Genomic DNA, 17,532 nt, shown 5'->3' on the forward strand with positions numbered 1-17,532 from the left:
ATCAACATCATCATTCGTAAGAACTTACAGTCTCCCAGTGAATAGAGTAACCTCTGGTATAAATTAGGTATGCATGGAAGCTATTTTAGACTACAGGGACGCCTTTAGTAGTTCACTACATTAGTGTACCAAACAGCTCCCAAATTACCTGGAGCTGTGGATGTAAATTCTGAGAGTGAATTTATGTCTTAGCTCAGGCTGCTATCACAAAAGGCCATATATTGTGTGGTTTAAATAAGAGACATTTATTTCTTCTAGTTCTGGAAGCTGGGAAGTCCAAGATCAAGGTGTTTCTGATTGAGTTCTTGGTGAGGGCTCTCTTCCTGACTTGCAGGTGGCTGCCTTCTCATTGTGTCCTCAGATGGCAGAAAGAAGAGAGGAAGCAAGCTGTCTGGTGTCTCTCCTTACAAGAGTTCTAATCCCATCATGGGGCCCCAGCCTCATGACCTCATCTAAACCTGATTACTTCCCACAGACTCCACCTGCTAACAGTATCACATTGGAGGTTATTATGAATTTTTAGGGGATAAAAACATTAGTCCATAGCATCGTATGAGTGATACTCCCCCTGTGGGAATTTGGCAGCTCATATGATACAGTCTTACTGTATATGGCTCTAGGAATACGGTAAGAGGAAATTTTATCCATATCTAGTGGCTTAATTTTTTATAATACTCACTCATTTTTAGAGCCCTTGGACTTTGAGGGACTCCTATCCAGCATCTAACTTTCAATATCTATTCATGATCACACTATTCCCTCAGTGATCAAAGAAAAATATTCTCTTGCTGTTTTTTTTTTTTTTTTTTCTGTAGGGATTTTAAAAAGCTATAGTATTGTGATATGCGTACTATTTTTCCAGTAAACCAGAGTAGAGCTTACGTTGTGAAACAGCTAGAAAGGAGGAATAGAGACATTTTGTTTATAAAACTGTGAAATGTCAGTTACCAGACATTGTTTATAAAACTATGAAATGTATTGTCAGGTAAGAGCGAAAGAAGTGACTTTAAGACGGACTCATTTAGGCTAGAATTGCCATGAGGTATAGGGGCATTAAACTGGGAAAAATGACCAATACTGTAGCTTTGGTTCTGCCAATAAACGGTGTGGCCACAGGCAAAGAGGCTAATCTTTCTCTCGTAAACCTGTAAGTTTCTCAAGGGAAGAGACAGCATATATAATTGCTTTGAAATTGTTTCCAAGCATTTTAAAAATATCCTTAAATATTTTGAAGGCATGATTTTTAATGTCTTAATAGTCAAAAGAATTTTGTACCATAATATATTTTATTATTCCTCCATTGTTAGATTGTTCTGTTTCATTATTGTGAACCATGTTACAATAAAAACCCTTGTCCCAATGGTTCTATTTATACTTCTGATAATATTCTTAAGCTAATTACAGGGCCAAAATTTACATGTTAAAGGATTAGTAAATATCACAAATTTGGCAACCAGAAGGGTTGTACTAATTTACACTCTTGTCAGCAGTGTAACAGAAAAATCTGTTTCCACGCAGTCTTATTAGCATGAGGTATTATCACTTTAAGAACAATCTCTGAAAATTGAGAAAGGGAGGAAAGGAGAAATGGCATTGATAAGTTTATGATGAATTTTATGAATTGCATATTCGATGTCTTTGTTCATTTTTATAAGCTATTCATCTTTTCTTACATCACTTTCTTTGTACATCACAAGTGCTTTTCGGAGTATTTTTTTTTAATATCAGTTTTTGGTGGGGGGTATTGTGCAACATTCTTACATCATCAGATATATCTTTTTTTTTTCTTTTATACTTGATAGACTTCCTCACCTTGAGAGCCACAGTCTCCTCCACTTTATTTGACATTTATTTTGGTAGCTGTTGTAAAATTAGGCATTCACAGGACCTCAGTGCCTTGGAAATTTACAGATCTTCATGTTTAACCCCTTCAGTTTATACTGAGGAAAGAGGCCCAAAGAGAGGAAAAGAAATTACCCAGGGATAAATACAGTTAGTTAATACCAGAACCAGGACTAAAATCAAGGATTTCTAGCTCCTAGTTTATATCTTCCTTCAAAAAAAAATAGTTTTCAATAATATCAGAAAAAATAATTTTCTTAAAAATTTAAAACATTACTAATCACCTCTCCAGATGTTAGGTTTCTTGTTTCCTTCTCCAGAGTTAATCTCATTATTTTGAATGTATTCTTCCAGACTTAAAAAATAATTTTATGTGTTTATATATGTATACACAAATAACATATACTACTGTGGAATAGTTGGGTGGCATAAATCGTGTATATTGCATGTATTCTTCTTCAATGTACCATTCTAATTCTATTGTTTTGAGGTGTCCATCATTTTAGCAGGCCACATTTTATTTAGCCAGTTACCCATGAACATTTCCTTAGAAATGTTTCCTTAGAAACAATTCTACGACACTCATGATGTCAATGCTTCCTTGGGCCCTCATGCAAGCCTCTCTCAAGAGTCAGTATTGAGAAGTGAAACTGCTGCATCACGGCTAATGACCTTTTCAGTTCTAACAGATTTTGCCAAATTACTCTTTTACTGGCAATGTACTCACTTCCTTCTAATATCAGCTTGACATTATACTTTTAATTTTTTATCTATCTGATGAAAGATGTCATATCTCTAAAATTTGTATTTTCCTAATTACTCATAAGGTTGAGCATCTTCTTGCATATTTATTGTTCATTTATCTCTTCCATGAACTTCATATATATTTACCTTTTAAGAACAATTCAATTGTTAGGGGTGTTTTATCTATTTGATTTTTATACACCTTGGAAAATAATCTTTGTCTATTACAATGTCCTACATACGGAGTGTGTCACTTTAATTTTCTTTGTGGTATTTTTGTTCTATAGAAAAAATTTAATTTGACAAAATCAAAATTATTGATATTTCTTTCTTTTTCTTTCTGTTTTGTTCTTCTTGTCCCAAGAAGATCCTATATCTCTCAAGATCATGAAAATCATTTTGAAAATTTTTTTCAGTACTTTCTAGTTTTTTATGAATTTTAACTCAGAGATCAAATAACAGCAGAGTTTATTTGGGGTCCATTGTAAGGCACTGACATTCTTCCTATATGGTGCTAATTGCGTCAGCATTGAAGTACTTCCCTACAAGTTGAAAGACTATTTCTATCCATAAACCAAATTCCAGTATTGAATTCTGTACTTTTTCCTCGGTTTGGTTTATCTATCTATTTACGGCAACTTCCACACTATCTTGATGACCACAGCTTTATCATTTGTCTTGACACATGATTGGTTAGTTCAATGCTTTTTCCATCTCCTTTTAGAGATGCAAGTTTATCTTCTATCATAGCCAAAGAAGACCAAGAAAGACCAAGAGACGCCATGTCTCTGGCACTCAGCTCCAACAGCAGGCAGTAGTGAGGATTTGGTACAGGGACTAAAACCCACCTTACTGCCAAGTGACCCTCCTCTCACCAGCCTCCCCTGCTGCCACCCAAATTCCTGCCACTGAACTACTCCTCAAAATAAAACACAGCTGTAAAAGGCACACCTGTTTTGGATTAGTTACAATAAATCAGGATCTGTATTTATTTCAGTTCCTGGACAGGTGAAGAACAAGCTGCGTTTATACCAAGCCAATTAGGAAGCAGAAGAAAATTCTAATCATCAGTTTTTGTTTTTCCTCTTAGGACAAAGGGGGTTACACTGGAGGATCCTAAACTTCCTATTATTTCCAGACTCCTGTGAGTCTTTACAGAAATGCCTGGAAAAGTTGTAGTACCGTTCTAGGTCCAACTAACTGAACCCATGGCTTCCAAACTTTAAAGCCTAAGAGAATCCTCAGGCAGCATATTAAAGTGCAGGTTCAGGCCAAGCATGGTGACTCACACCTATAATCCCAGCACTGTGGGAGGCCAAAGCAGGGAGATCACCTGAGGTCAGGAGTTCGAGACTAGCCTGGCCAATATGGCGAAACCCTGTCTCTACTACTAAAAAAAAATAAAAATAAAAAATAAACCTGGGCATGGTGGCCGGCCCCTGTAGTCCCAGCTACTTGGGAGGCTGAGGCAGGAGAATTGCTTGAACCTGGGAGGTAGAGATTGCAGTGAGCCGAGACTGCGCCATTGCACTCCAGCCTGGGTGACAGAGTGAGACTCTGCCTCTAATAAATAAATAAATAATAATAAAAATGCAGGTTCAGCAAGTCTGGGGTAAAACTTAGGGATCTGTGCTTTTTTTTTTTTTTAATCAGGTGATTCCAATGCAAATTGTCGAGGCCCTCACTTTAAGACACTGCCCTGAGGACTCCAAGCAGAGTTGGGCCACCTGAACATGAGACATCAAAATCCTCAGTGTAGTCTGTTTGCCATGACAGGTTTCCATAATGAGTTAGCTCTGTGAGACTGGGCTACAGGGGAGTGATGTCAGTGTAACCCACTCACTGCATTGGCAAAGGAAACCAGAATAGCTGGAATAAATTACAGAAAATTGAGCAGGAAAACAAAGCCTTTAAGTCAGCTTTTGCATGGGCAGCAGGGACCCTATTGAGTTGTATTTTAACAGAATTTCAAATGCAGCCTACTGTTAGGGGTTCTCTGTCCTAAGAAGCACACTGCAGGCCTGTGTGTCTAAAGACAGGTTGTGTGGCTCCCCAGGCCCACCTTAACAGCAGCTTTGCTGGCTCAGACACCCACCTCTGTCTTCGAGGTCTCAGCACCCCCCACTAGCTCCATCTGGAAGCTCTTCAGCATCTCCACTCTATTACGTTGTGTGTGGTGGTGTTGGTTTTGTTTTTGTTTTGTGTTTTGTTTTGTTTTGTTTTGAGACCGAGGATTGTTCTGTCACCCAGGCTGGAGTGCGGTGGCACAATCTTGGCTCACTGCAGCCTCAACCTCCCTGGGTTCAAGGGAACTTCCCATCTCTGCCTCCAGAGTAGCTGAGACTACAGGCATGCATTACCACGCCCAGCTAATTTTTTTGTATTTTTAGTAGAGACACGGTTTCACTGTGTTTGCCAGGATGGTCCTGATCTCCTGACCTCGTGATCCGCCTACCTCGGCCTCCCAAGGTGCTGGGATTACAGGCATGAGCCACTACACTGGGCCCTATATTGTGTGTTTTTAATATCTGCTATGGTGGCTTCCTGCCAGCCTGGGCCACCTCCCTGGATAGTCCAAATGAGCTTCCCGGGCACATTTCTGATTTTGTTAATTTCAGGTTTCAAAATGGTTTGTTTCCTAAGTAACCTCTTGGGGATGCTAATTTTCTCCAAATCCCTTATACTTTAAGTGTGTGATTTTTTAGAATGTGAGGTGTTTCTGGAATGCATATATTGCACTAGGGAAGGAAAGCCTTATGTGTGAAGAATACCATTGCCTCTGTTTGAAAAGTAATATCGAATAACCTGATGCTCTGATCCTTGGCTAAGATTGTGGGAAATGAGGGACAAAGATTCCAGAATCCCCAAGAAAAGTGCATCACAAGCTGTATAGCTTTTAGCTCTCTGCAGCCCTATTTGGCAGAGGTGGAACTTGGAGCCCCTACTGCCACCCCCACCCGCCAGGGTTTAGCTCCATGTGGGCTCCAGGACTCTCAGCCATGCTGTGCCTCTGCTACCCAGGGTCAGCTGAAGCTTCCATAAGGGCACGCATGCCTGAGCTCTAGCCTACATCTACTGAAATAAGGACCTCTGGGGTGGGGCTTGTACATCTGTATACAGTCGGCCCTCTGTGTCTGTGGGTTTTACATTTTGGATTCAACCAACCATGGACCCAAGAGATTTGGGGAAAAATTGCGTCTTTACTGAACATGTACCAACTTTTAAAATGGTTATTCTTAACAATTGAGTATAACAACTCACATAGCACTTACATTATATTAGTTATGAGTAATTAGAGATGATTTGAAGTGTACAGGAGGATGTGTACAAGTTATGTGTTTAAGTGTACAGGAGGATGTGTACAAGTTATGTGTATAAGTGTACAGGAGGATGTGTACAAGTTATGTGTATAAGTGTACAGGAGGATGTGTACAAGTTATGTGTATAAGTGTACAGGAGGATGTGTACAAGTTATTTGCAAATACTATGCCATTTTATATCAGGGACTTGAGCATCCTCAGATTTTGGTATCTGAGGGGAATCCTGGAACCAATCCCCCACAGATACCAAGGGACAACTCTATTTAGAAGTAACAAGCCAGACACAGTGGCTCACGCCTATAATCCCAGAACTTTGGGAGGCCAAGGCAAGAATATCGCTTGGGTCCAGGAGTTTGAGACCAACCTGGCCAATATGACAAAACCCCATCTCTATTTAAAAATAGAAAAATAAGCCAGGTGTTGTGGTGCGTGCCTGTAGTCTCAGCTACTCGTGAGCCTGAGATGGGAGGATCACCTGAGGTCCAAGCTACAGTAAGCAATAATCGGACCACTGCACTTCAGCCTGGGTGACAGAGACCCTGTCTTAGGGGAAAAGAAAGTTTCCACATGGTTCTGCAGCTCAGCTAAGGTTCTCAACCTTGGAAGTATAGATAATCACTTGGCAGCTTTTAGCGCTTCTGATGCCCACACTGCAGACCAAATCACATCAGAATCTCTAAGGGCAGAACCCAGGCAGCTGACTGTTCTAAAGCTCCCAGGCGATTCCACGCAGAGCTAGGGTTGAGGGCACAGCTTTGGGGTATTTTCTAATCTGAGAAGGATCCTATGCTCTGTAGACCGGGACTATTGGAACTTCCATGTATGTGTGAATCTCCCAGGAATCTGGCTGAGAATGCAGATTCTGATTCATTAGGACTGGAACAGGGCTTCTGCGCCTGCATTTCTACCCAGCTGGCCCGGGGACCACACCACGAATCGCAAAACTGCAGGTACTAATGACTCTTTCTTGATTATTTAACCCTGACCAAGGATAATAACTGCAGTGAGCCAGGATATTAAACTGCAGGTCCAGGACAGTTAATGGTATTTGGCAGAAGTGGCACAGCAGGCTTTGTGATTAAAAAGAAAACAAATGTTTGTGTTCCTCTCTGGGTCAGCTAAGGAATGGTACTGACAAGAGGCATGCTGGACACGCTGTAAGAGATGAGCGATTAGAAACTTCGGCCCTTCCCATCATCAGCTGAGATCTGGCTTATCAGCCCTCTGGAGTCGTTGTTTTAATAGTTGTTGTTTTAGGAGAATACAACTTAGTATGTAAATGAACTCAAGGTCTCAGGTTGTTCTTAGATGGGAGCACTGTATTACAAGATGGTTTGGATCCACTGCTTATATTTTTCTATGCCCTAAAACCATTTACCAGAGCCCTGTGATGTGTCTACCTGTTCCTGGGTGGCCATGCAGATTTTCAGGCTGCCGCAGACTCTGCCTGCACCGCCTGCCTACCAACTAGCCTGAACTTAGATTAACATGAAGTTTCACACCACATCAGCTCAAATCTGCTTGGCATAGAAGAAGTCAATGTTCTGCTGTTACTTAAAACACAACTGGGAATTAGTGGGCTATGGCGGCAGTTTGCCACCTTCGAAGGCATGAACTCTCAAGGCGTGAATACATAGATCATCTATTAGGAACTGCTGGACTTGAACATCAAGGTCTCTTTCTCTAGGTCTCTACCACCCCCCACTTGCTGTTTAAATCAGTCAATCCTCAGATTGTGGGCAAATCCAGGAAAGATGATACATCTAGACTTGCTCATTCTTTCCAAATAGCACATAATAGTCCTATTGATTAACTAAATGCCTCTCAGAAGCCAAAACACCATTGGTTTCTTCAACCTTTAGTTCAACTGGGCCTGATCATCTGTTCAGTCCCACAGGTTCATGGGGGCACCTCTTTCCTGGTTATACTCCCAGCTCCTGGCTGTGAGGCTGATGTTCTCCTGGCCACTGGAAAAATCCCTGGGAGGAAGTGACCATAAGCTTTCCCCTGACCTCAAAGAGGAGATGAGACCTTGACTTTCCTTCTTTCTTTCCTTCTTTTCCATCCTTCCTTCCTTCCTTTCCTTTTCCTTCTTTTCCTTCCTTCCTTTCTTTTCTTTCTCTCTCTTTCTTTCTTTTCTTTCTTTCTCTCTTTCTTTCTTTCATTCTTTCCTCCCTCCCTCCCTCCCTCCCTCCCTTCCTTCCTTCCTCCTTCCTTCCTTCCTTCCTTCCTTCCTTCCTTCCTTCCTTCCTTCCTCAGAGTCTTACTCTGTGCCCCAGGCTAGAGTACAGTGGTATGATCTCAGCTCACTGCAACCTCTACCTCCTCAGTTCACATGATTCTCCTATCTCCTGAATAGCTGGGATTACAGGCAAGTACTGCCATGCCCGGCTAATTTTTGTATTTTTAGTAGGGATAGGGTTTCACCATGTTAGCCAGGATGGCCTTGAACTCCCGGCTTAAGTGATTCACCCACCTCAGCTTCCCAAAGTGTTAGGATTATAGGCATGAGCCACGGCACTTGGAAAACCCTTACATCTTCCTTGAGAACTTACTGGGTGCCTGGCACTATGCTAAGTTCTCTTTTTAAACATAGGTACAAAGCCTTGTCAATAAATGATGCTAGAAAAATTGAATATCCACAGGAAAAAAAAAAGAACCTTAACCTAAACCTCATACGTTCTACAAAAATCAACTTAAAATGGATCATAGGCTTCAAACCTAAAGCATAAAGCAATAAAACCTAGATAAAGACCACAGCAGAAAGAAAATCTTCAGGATGTAGGAAAAGGCAAAGAGTTTTTAGACTTGACGCCAAAAGTAAAATCCTTAAAAAGAAAAGCTGATCATTAGACCTCATCATTTCATTAGAATGAAAAGCTTTTGCTTTACGAGAGGCCATGTAAAGAAGATAAAAAGACATACTACAGACAAGGAGAAAATATCTATAAACCAACAAAGGACTACTCTCTAGAATGTATATAGAAGTCTCAAAATTCAACCATAAAATAACAATCCAGTTAGGAAATGGATTTAACAGACATTTCACCAAAGAAAATATACAATTGGCAAATAAACACATTTAAAAATGTTCAAAATAAGTAACTATTAGGGAAATGCGAATTAAAAACCACAATGGGATATCACCACACACATATCAGAAAGTCTGGAATAAAAAAAATGACAACACCAGCTAGGTACAGTGGCTCACGCCTGTAATCCCAGCACTTTGGGAGGCTGAGGCAGGTGGATCACCTGAGGTCAGGAGTTCGAGACCAGCCTGACCAACATAGAGAAACCCTGTGTCTACTAAAAGATACAAAAATTAGCCAGGCACGGTGGCTCATGTCTGTAATCCCAGCTACTCAGGAGTCTGAGGCAGGAGAATTGCTTGAACCCAGGAGCGGGGTTTGCAGTGAGCCGAGATCACGACATTGTACTCCAGCCAGCACAAAGAGTGAAACTCCACCTCAAAAAAAAAAAAAAAAAAAATGACAACACTAAATGCTGGTGAGGATGTTGAGAAACTGGGCCCTCATACATAGCTGATAGGAACGTAGAAAGGTACAGCCTCTCTGGAAAACAGTTAGACAGTTTCATTACAAACTAAATATGCAACCCCTATATGACCCAGCAATGACAGTCCTGGCCATTGGTCCCATAGAACTGAAGACTTATCTTCACACAAAGTCTGCACATAAATGTTTTAGCCATAAGAGAAAAAACTGGAATCAGCCCAAATGTGCTTCAACCAGTGAAAGACTAAGCAAACTGCCTGGAATACTAATCAGCAATAAGAAGGAATAAACTTTTGATACACACAAGTTGAATGAATCTCGGGGAATTATGCTAAATTTCAAAAAAAAAAATCTCAAAAACTTATATACCATATGATTCCATTTATGTAACATGTTTGAAATGACAAAAGTTTAGAATTGCAGGACAAAGTAGTGGTTACCAGGGGCTACAGAAGGGGGAGGAGGAAGGAGGTGTATGTGGTTATTAAGGGTAACACAAGGGATCTTTGTGGTAATGGAATTGTTCCATATCTCGACTCTGGTAGTGAATACAGGAACCTACACAGGCGATAAATGTCTGTAGATCTTAATACACACATAGTACAAGCACAAGTACAACTGGGGAAATCCAAATTAGATCAGCAGATTGTATCAATGTCAATATCCTGGTTATGACATTATACAATTGTTTTGTAAAATGTCACCATTGGGGGAACCTGGGCAAAGTGCACTGCCATCTCTCTGTATTATTTCTTGCAACTGCATGTGAACTGCAATTATCTCAGTAAATATTTCAGTTAAAAAAATGTAATAAAACCATTTGTAAATGGTATAGATCTGCTAATGAATTCTCTTAGTAACATTATACTTAGTGTATTCTGGTCCTTTATGTTTAATTCTAAATTGAGCATTAAGGGAATGCAGTATTTTATATAGATAGATAGATAGATAGATAGACAGAGATATATATACATATATATTTTATATATATGTATATATATATATGTGTGTATATATATATATATATATATGTGTGTGTGTATATATATATATATATTTTTTTAAGAGATGGGGTCTTGCTATGTTGCCCAGGCTGGTCTGGAACTCCTGGGCTCAAGCAGTCCAACTGCCTTGGCCTCCCAAAGTGCTGGGATTACAGGTATGAGCCCCCACACCTAGCCAGGAATGCAGTATTTTAATTGGAGCTCTACCGACACTTTTATCTAGAGGAGTGTTGCCATTTTTATCTTCTATAAAACTTTTCTCCCAAGAAAGTCAAGATTACAAAGAACGAGGATGAGAATGTCATGGGTTGCTCTGAAAGGAGGAATTGCAGTTAGGGGTGAGTAAAGCAACTCAAAGCACCTTGCAGGATCTCAGTCTTGAAGCAGCAGGTAGGCTGAGCCAGAAACAAGGTGGACAAAGGGATTTCAGAAAGGAAGATGGACCATCCACTACACGTTTTCCAGGTGAGGAAACCAGCTTGTACCCCAAAAGATAGAAAGTCCTGAGTGCTAGGTGAATATGGTAAGAGCTTCCAGAATCTAATTAGCAATTTTTCAGAGATCATGAAGCACCAATAAAGCAAAGTTGTATGTAAATCACCAGCATTCACAAGGGAACCCAAATGCAAGATTTAGATGGTTCAGAACAGGGGTCCCCAACCCCATGCCATGAACCAGTACTGGTCTGCAGACTATTAGGAGCTGGGCCACACAGCAGCAGGTGAGCAGCAGGGCACAAACCCTATTGTGAATGGTGCATGTGAGGGATCTAGGTTGCACGTTCCTTATGAGAATCTAATGTCTGATGATCTGAGGTGTAACAGTTTCATCCTGAAACCGTCCCTGCCCTCTTCTGGCTATGGAAAAATTGTCTTCCACAAAACGAGTCTCTGGTGCCAAAAAGTTTGGGGACTGCTGGTTTAGAACAAACTAACACATTCCCAGGGCCAAAAGAGTAACCAATAGGAAGCATGTCCTATTAGCAGAGAGTTGGCCTCAGCATCTTTTATGTGAAGGCAACCAAAGAATGTACTCAGGAAAATAAAGGCCATAAAGTGGTAGACACTAATGATCATTAGAATCACACCTAACTATACTTGGCATTTACTCTAGTATTGTATGGCTACTTACCCAGTCTATAATTGATTGCCTATTACATGGAAGGAGTACTCTAGGGACCTAGGATACATCAGCAAACAAAATATACTGAACAAATTCCCTTCCACCGTGGAGCTCAATTCTGTGCTTAGTGCTGATTCTGGTTCAGGGAGATTCTTAACTACCAGAGCCCAAGAACACATTTCCTTACTGTACACTCGCGATCCCATGACCCCAAACAGAAATGTAACTCCCTCTGGGGTGAAGCTGGGCAGCTGTGCAAGAGTAAAGACACAGCACTTCTGATTTAAGAGTGAAGATGATCTTACCCCAGTGTGGCTGCTGAGAAACTTAAGATGGGCAGACTGTCAGGCCTTGCCTCTGAGTTGGACTGGGAAAGTGAGCTCAAAACCAAGGTGAAAGAGTTGGCGGCGTGACTCTTGAAGATGGTTCAAGTTAGCCTGGGGTACCCTCTCTGTTTTCCACTCCCAAGCTGGGATTAACTTTATAATCTTCCATAAATGTAGAGAAACTGGGGGCTTTCCAATATTAGCCTGGATAGGTACTATTTCAGGACAAATCACAGTAAGATGGCCTTGCATTGTAAAAGACAGAAAGTGAGACAGGAAGGGAATACACCTGGAGATGTACGTTTAGGCAGGAGACAGTCTACACTATGGCCTTGTTCTTAGAACATTAGCGAGATGGAGTTTTTCTCAGCATGCTGAAAACGGTATGCAGACGAAGAGAAAATACTAGGAGGTAAACTACTGAAGGCACCTAAAGGTAAGTGAATCAGACAAGACTCAGGAGTGGGCAAATTTGGCCAGGCGTGGTGGCTCACGCCTGTAATCCCAATATTTTCAGAGGCTGAGGTGGGTGGATCACCTGAAGTCAGGAGTTCAAGACCAGCTTGGCCAACATGGTGAAACCCCCGTCTCTGCTAAAGATACACAAAATTAGCCAGGTGTGGTGGCATCGCGTGCCTCTAATCTCATCTACTCAGGAGGCTGAGGCAGGAGAATCGCTTGAACCCAGGAGGCGGGGGTTGCAGTAAGCTGAGATCACGCCATTGCACTCCAGCCTAGGGACGGGGCTAGACTCCATCCCCTTACAAAAAAAAAAAAAAGTGGGCAAATGTATTACTATAATCCCCAGCCCAGGATTTTTAACCATTTCAAATTTTTAGCTCCCCACAAGCCTCAAATGTCTGAGAATAAATATTTAAAATGTCTTTTGAATTTGTTATGAGAGATTCACCTATCTTTTTGTGAACAGTATTATTCTTTAAAACAGTTGAATTTAGTTCCCAATGACCCCCAGTGCTTCTGTGTCACATCTATGATGATAGTGAGTCATTTGCTGTAAATTTGGCTACCTTGTATATGTGTGTAGAAAATATAGGTATCTCCTACAACTAAATAGAAGCTTTTTGCATGCGTAAAAGAATCTCACATATGCCAGTCCCCGTGGCAACATTTTCCTGGTTAAATCAAAGAAAAATAAACAACACTGATAGAAAGATCGTAGTTCTAACTTCAGGCTGCACAGAACTGCTCTGCAATGTACAGCTTCCACTCACATTTCTGGTTGTCTCTTGAGAGAGGGGTCAGCTCTCCTACTGATCACTGCAAAGTGAGAAATGGTCTTACCACTTGCGTAAAAGGCAGGCTCTTCAGTTTGCTTTCTGAACAATGATGCTCACGGCTCTGAGCTAATTGTCTTAGTCACACCACAGAGCACAGGTTGGACCTTGAGCTGATATCTGATGCAGGGTATACTGATGAATGTGTGTGTGAGTGTATAAGGCAAAGAGCTCCATGAGACTTTCCATAGGGTGCAGAAGACAGATGACCTGGGTCCCCAGAAATGGCCCATTTTACTTGACTGCCTTGCTAGTAAACAATGGAGCCAGGGCTCTCCATCTCAGAATTCAGTTTAGGGCACAAGCTGAGGATAATGAAGCAGGCTCTTGCCTCCAGCTCTTTGAAATTTTGGGCAGATGAATGAGATAGAAATTGTCTCTCACAGTGGTTGGTCTAAAATTGATACCGTCAATAAATAGCCCCCTTCCCTTCCACTTTACTCCTTTTGAGCTATTTTATCACCTTCTCCTACCTTTAATCATAAAAGTAATTTGTCCAATGGAACACACTCTGAGTGGACAAACGGCTGCAAAAAAGCACTCAGCTGAGCAAGGAAGAGCATTTTGCAAATGGAAAAAGAAATGCCACATTTATCAACATGAAAAAATGAACAATGTCACTTTATTTTGTATTAATATATGGCCAAAGCACCTCCACAAGCTTACCGTGGGCATGAAACTGTGGTCATTGGTGTGTGAGCTGCTAAGTGGCATGTGTGTTAAATAACTGGATAAGAGAACCTGGCTCTCCTGTGAAAGGTAAAGTATACACGTGGCTTTCACCTGGCCACTTTGGCCGGCAGAACAGAACAGTTTGCTCAGTCAGCAGTTACCCAAAATCTGGAGATTTTTATATTGGCTTTTTTATGACTAGGTCTTTAGAAATTCATGTATCAACTTTTTAATATTTTCACAGTTAAGTCACTTTGCACTGGGAATATGTTATTTTCTTTGGAGTGTATCTATTCTTCTATAAAGACAATACTAGGTTTCTACTACAAAGTTGGGGAAAAGGGGAATACAGAGTATAGTAAAAATAATTGACAAATAACCTTTCTTAGGTATTTATTTACAAAACTCAAATCTTGTCAATACTACAGTGTCAGTCCAAAGCTCATTTGGGACCCTTTAAACTGAAAATATCATTAAAAATGTAAGTTATGTATCAAGCACAGCATCTTTTGTGCATTGATTATTCCCATAAATTGAATTTCATCTGTTTATACTCCCAAATCAGTAATAAGGGAAACAAATTTATTTCTTGGCAGCTTTTTTTTTAGCCTCTTTTATACTCCGTTTTAAACAAAGTAAGACAAACATCCAATCAAAAGCACCCCACCAGTGTAGCAAAAGCTACTCTGCCTGCCTTCCCCAGCGTCACAAAAAAAGTGAATTCTACGAGTCTTTCAGTGAAGCCTTTCATACTACAAATTCTGACTAAAGCCAAGATCTATCATTTTCAAAGTACCCCCTGCAAATGATTAAAAACAATTTTTTTTCCCTTAAAGACTACACCCAAAACATTTACTTGAGAAACTTTCTGAATAGTGTAATTGCCTCGTAAAACATATGCAGCAGACAAAATATCAGATTTCTTTTTCCAGCTGTCCAGAGTCCCATTAGTGCCTCTTACTTCTATCAGTGTTTTGCTATAATTAGGATGGCTTAGGGTTTATCTGGGTCTTTTTTCAAAACCAGATTTCCTTCCTAGCAGCAGCAGCTGTCATGCACAAGTACCCTGAGGGTGCTGGGAGACTTATTTTGATTTACATTATGGTACAGCAATCATGAATGTGAAGTAAAGACACACACACACACACACACACACACACACACACACACGCGCGCATTCTTTTTATCTCGTAATTTCTTTAAAGGAAAAATCTTACCTGCAGATGATCTCTCCAGTCTGGAACCTGGCTTATTTCAAATAGAGTATTAATGTGCATTCCTTCCCCTTTGCAGTTCGTGTTCCCTTCTTTGGAGAGTGAGTATGTTGCAGCTTGGAGGGTTTTTGCTTCTTGCTCTGCCTTGGTTGAAATAGCACATTCTCCTGCATCAGCATGGGAATTCCAATCCGTCGCTGCTGCTGTGGCAGGAGAAGTCTCTCTTTTATCACTCTGGGTTAGTGGGTGCTTAACAGATTCCTTGGCATAGCAGAGACGAAGGGTACCTTCTGTTGTACTTTCTCTCAGGTTGGCATTCGCCTTCTTGGGATTTTCCTTCATTCCCAGCCGCCTTCCCCTGGCAGGTTTCTGTGAACCCCTCTTGCTCCGTAAGTCTTTTTCCCCCACTCTCTTCTCAGCTCCAGTCTCCCAACACTGGCTCATCCCTGAGTTTTCCAACTCACCAGACAAGGGCTTCATCTCTGCCTCTCTTATGGATTCATCCATGTTGAGCAGATTGTCACTGGCGAATTCTTCTCTTGCTTGGTGGCTGTCTCTGGTTTCTCCTTGAATTCCCGGATAATCATTTTCAGCAGTCTCATGAGCAGTGGGGAGTTTATATCTCCCCAGCTCTGTCACTGAAGACGTCCCATCCTGGTAAGGTCCCAAAGTGAGAGTCATCCCTGTTTGTGGGGATGAGGGACTGTGTGTGGAGGCTCTGCCACTCCTCACCCCAACTTCTTGAGGTTGTGAGTGATGACCACAGAAGCCAGCAGTGGCAACCATAGGCCCAGTGTCACCCGACACCCGAGGCCCACAACCCATTCCACTGAGGAAATGCTCACACCCACCCAGGCAATGTTCACTGAATTCCATCTCTTCGTCATCGCTTTCTAATAAAAAAACATGCTCAGTCCCCAGCAGGTTCCTTTGCCAAACTGCATTAGAGTAATCCGTCATAACATCGGAACATTCCAGATACTCCAAGTCATCATCTGAAAACTCCTCGGTGTAGGTTAGGGTTATCTCTGGGCAAAGTTCATAGTCACTGTCAGAGTCTTCACTGGAAACCTGTGGGCTGGGTTGTTTGTTGACCAGGGCACTGTCACCTGGGTAAATGTGCGCAGCTGCCTCAGACAGTGGGAGGCTGAGGCTAAGGTATTTCTGCACTTTGGGATTTTGCTGACTAGAGTGTAAGCTTTCATCCTGAGGACCATCCTTGTTCAGGCCACCATCTGTGAACTTTGATGCTGTGGAATGCATTGTCTTGGGGCAGCATCCGTCTTGTTTTTCGTAAATATGGCTTGAATTAAGAAAAAGCAACCCATCTGCAATTTCTTCTGTATTACCTGAATCATAAGCCTCTCCAGTTTGCCTTGTTCCTTTAACACCCAAGGGATTTTCAGAACCAGACACACTAATGTTAAGATTGGCCAATGACTGGAGGGAGTGTGAATGGTGGGATTTGGAGGGGGAGGAGTCAGCTGACCTGGGAGTTCCCGGGGAGGTGCTTTCTTCTTCCTTATAAGGATGTTCCTTCTCATCAATCTGGTTTGCACTTTCTTCTTCATATGTCCCTGTTTCATGTTTCCAACCCGTTTCCCTGTCATCTTCCAGGTTAGGAGACAGTTGTGGGTTCTCTGACGAGCACTCAACCTCAACAGAAGCAGAACAGCAGATCATTCCAAAAGGGTTTTTAGCTGAGATTTGATAGACAGCAGCGTCATTACTGGTACAGCTAGGATGAAGAGAATATACAGATAAGTTTGCCACATTTACACATGCATGCCAACATTTTCACACCAAGGCACACAGAGAAAATGACTGTAATTTTACTGCATGTTCAAGGAGATCTGTGACCTTCCTGGAAAAGAGTTTGTGGCCGAAGGCAACTGATCTCTGGGCTCCAGTGTCCTAGTGCTGAGAATCCTAGTCAGCTCAGCATCCTCCCTTGAAACTCCCCAACACTGCCTCAAATGGAAATTTGAGGATTTTCATTGGCGCTGAGGATTGCGCCATGACAGTTTACAAATGCCACGGCAATGAGAGGAAATTACTTTATATGGTCTAAGAGGGGGAGAAATCCTCAGTTCCAAGAACTGCCCACCCCTTTTTTGGAAAACTCATGAATAATTTACCCCATGTTTAGCATATCATCAAGAAATAACCATAAAAATGAGCAACCTGGCCGGGCGCGTGGTGGCTCACGCCTGTAATCCCAGCACTTTGGGAGGCCAAGGCAGGTGGATCACCTAAGGTCGGGAGTTTGAGACCAGCCTGACCAACATGAAGACACCCCATTTCTACTAAATATATAAAATTAGCCGGGCATGGTGGTACACGCCTATAATCCCAGCTACTCGGGAGGCTGAAGCAAGAGAATCGCTTGAACCTGGGAGGCAGAGGTTGCAGTGAGCTGAGATTGCGCCATTGCACTCCAGCCTGGGCAAAAAGAGCAAAACTCCATCTCAAAAA

At 41.7% G+C, this 17,532-nt stretch overlaps 1 protein-coding gene across 3 annotated transcripts in view; it reads right to left on the reverse strand.

Moving 5' to 3' along the window:
* Nucleotides 1-17,532, reverse strand: part of ALPK2 (alpha kinase 2) — a 164,320-nt gene that overhangs the window by 72,822 nt on the left and 73,966 nt on the right. For all 3 annotated transcript variants that reach the window (XM_037738596.1, XM_017528814.2, XM_017528813.2), the window contains one exon: nt 15,061-16,795. In XM_037738596.1, coding sequence (XP_037594524.1) covers nt 15,061-16,795 — 1,735 coding nt within the window. The remainder of the gene's footprint in view (nt 1-15,060; nt 16,796-17,532) is intronic.

This window comes from Cebus imitator, unplaced genomic scaffold (genome assembly GCF_001604975.1).
Source record: "Cebus imitator isolate Cc_AM_T3 unplaced genomic scaffold, Cebus_imitator-1.0 Scaffold55, whole genome shotgun sequence".
In the NCBI taxonomy this organism is placed as follows: Eukaryota; Metazoa; Chordata; class Mammalia; order Primates; family Cebidae; genus Cebus; species Cebus imitator.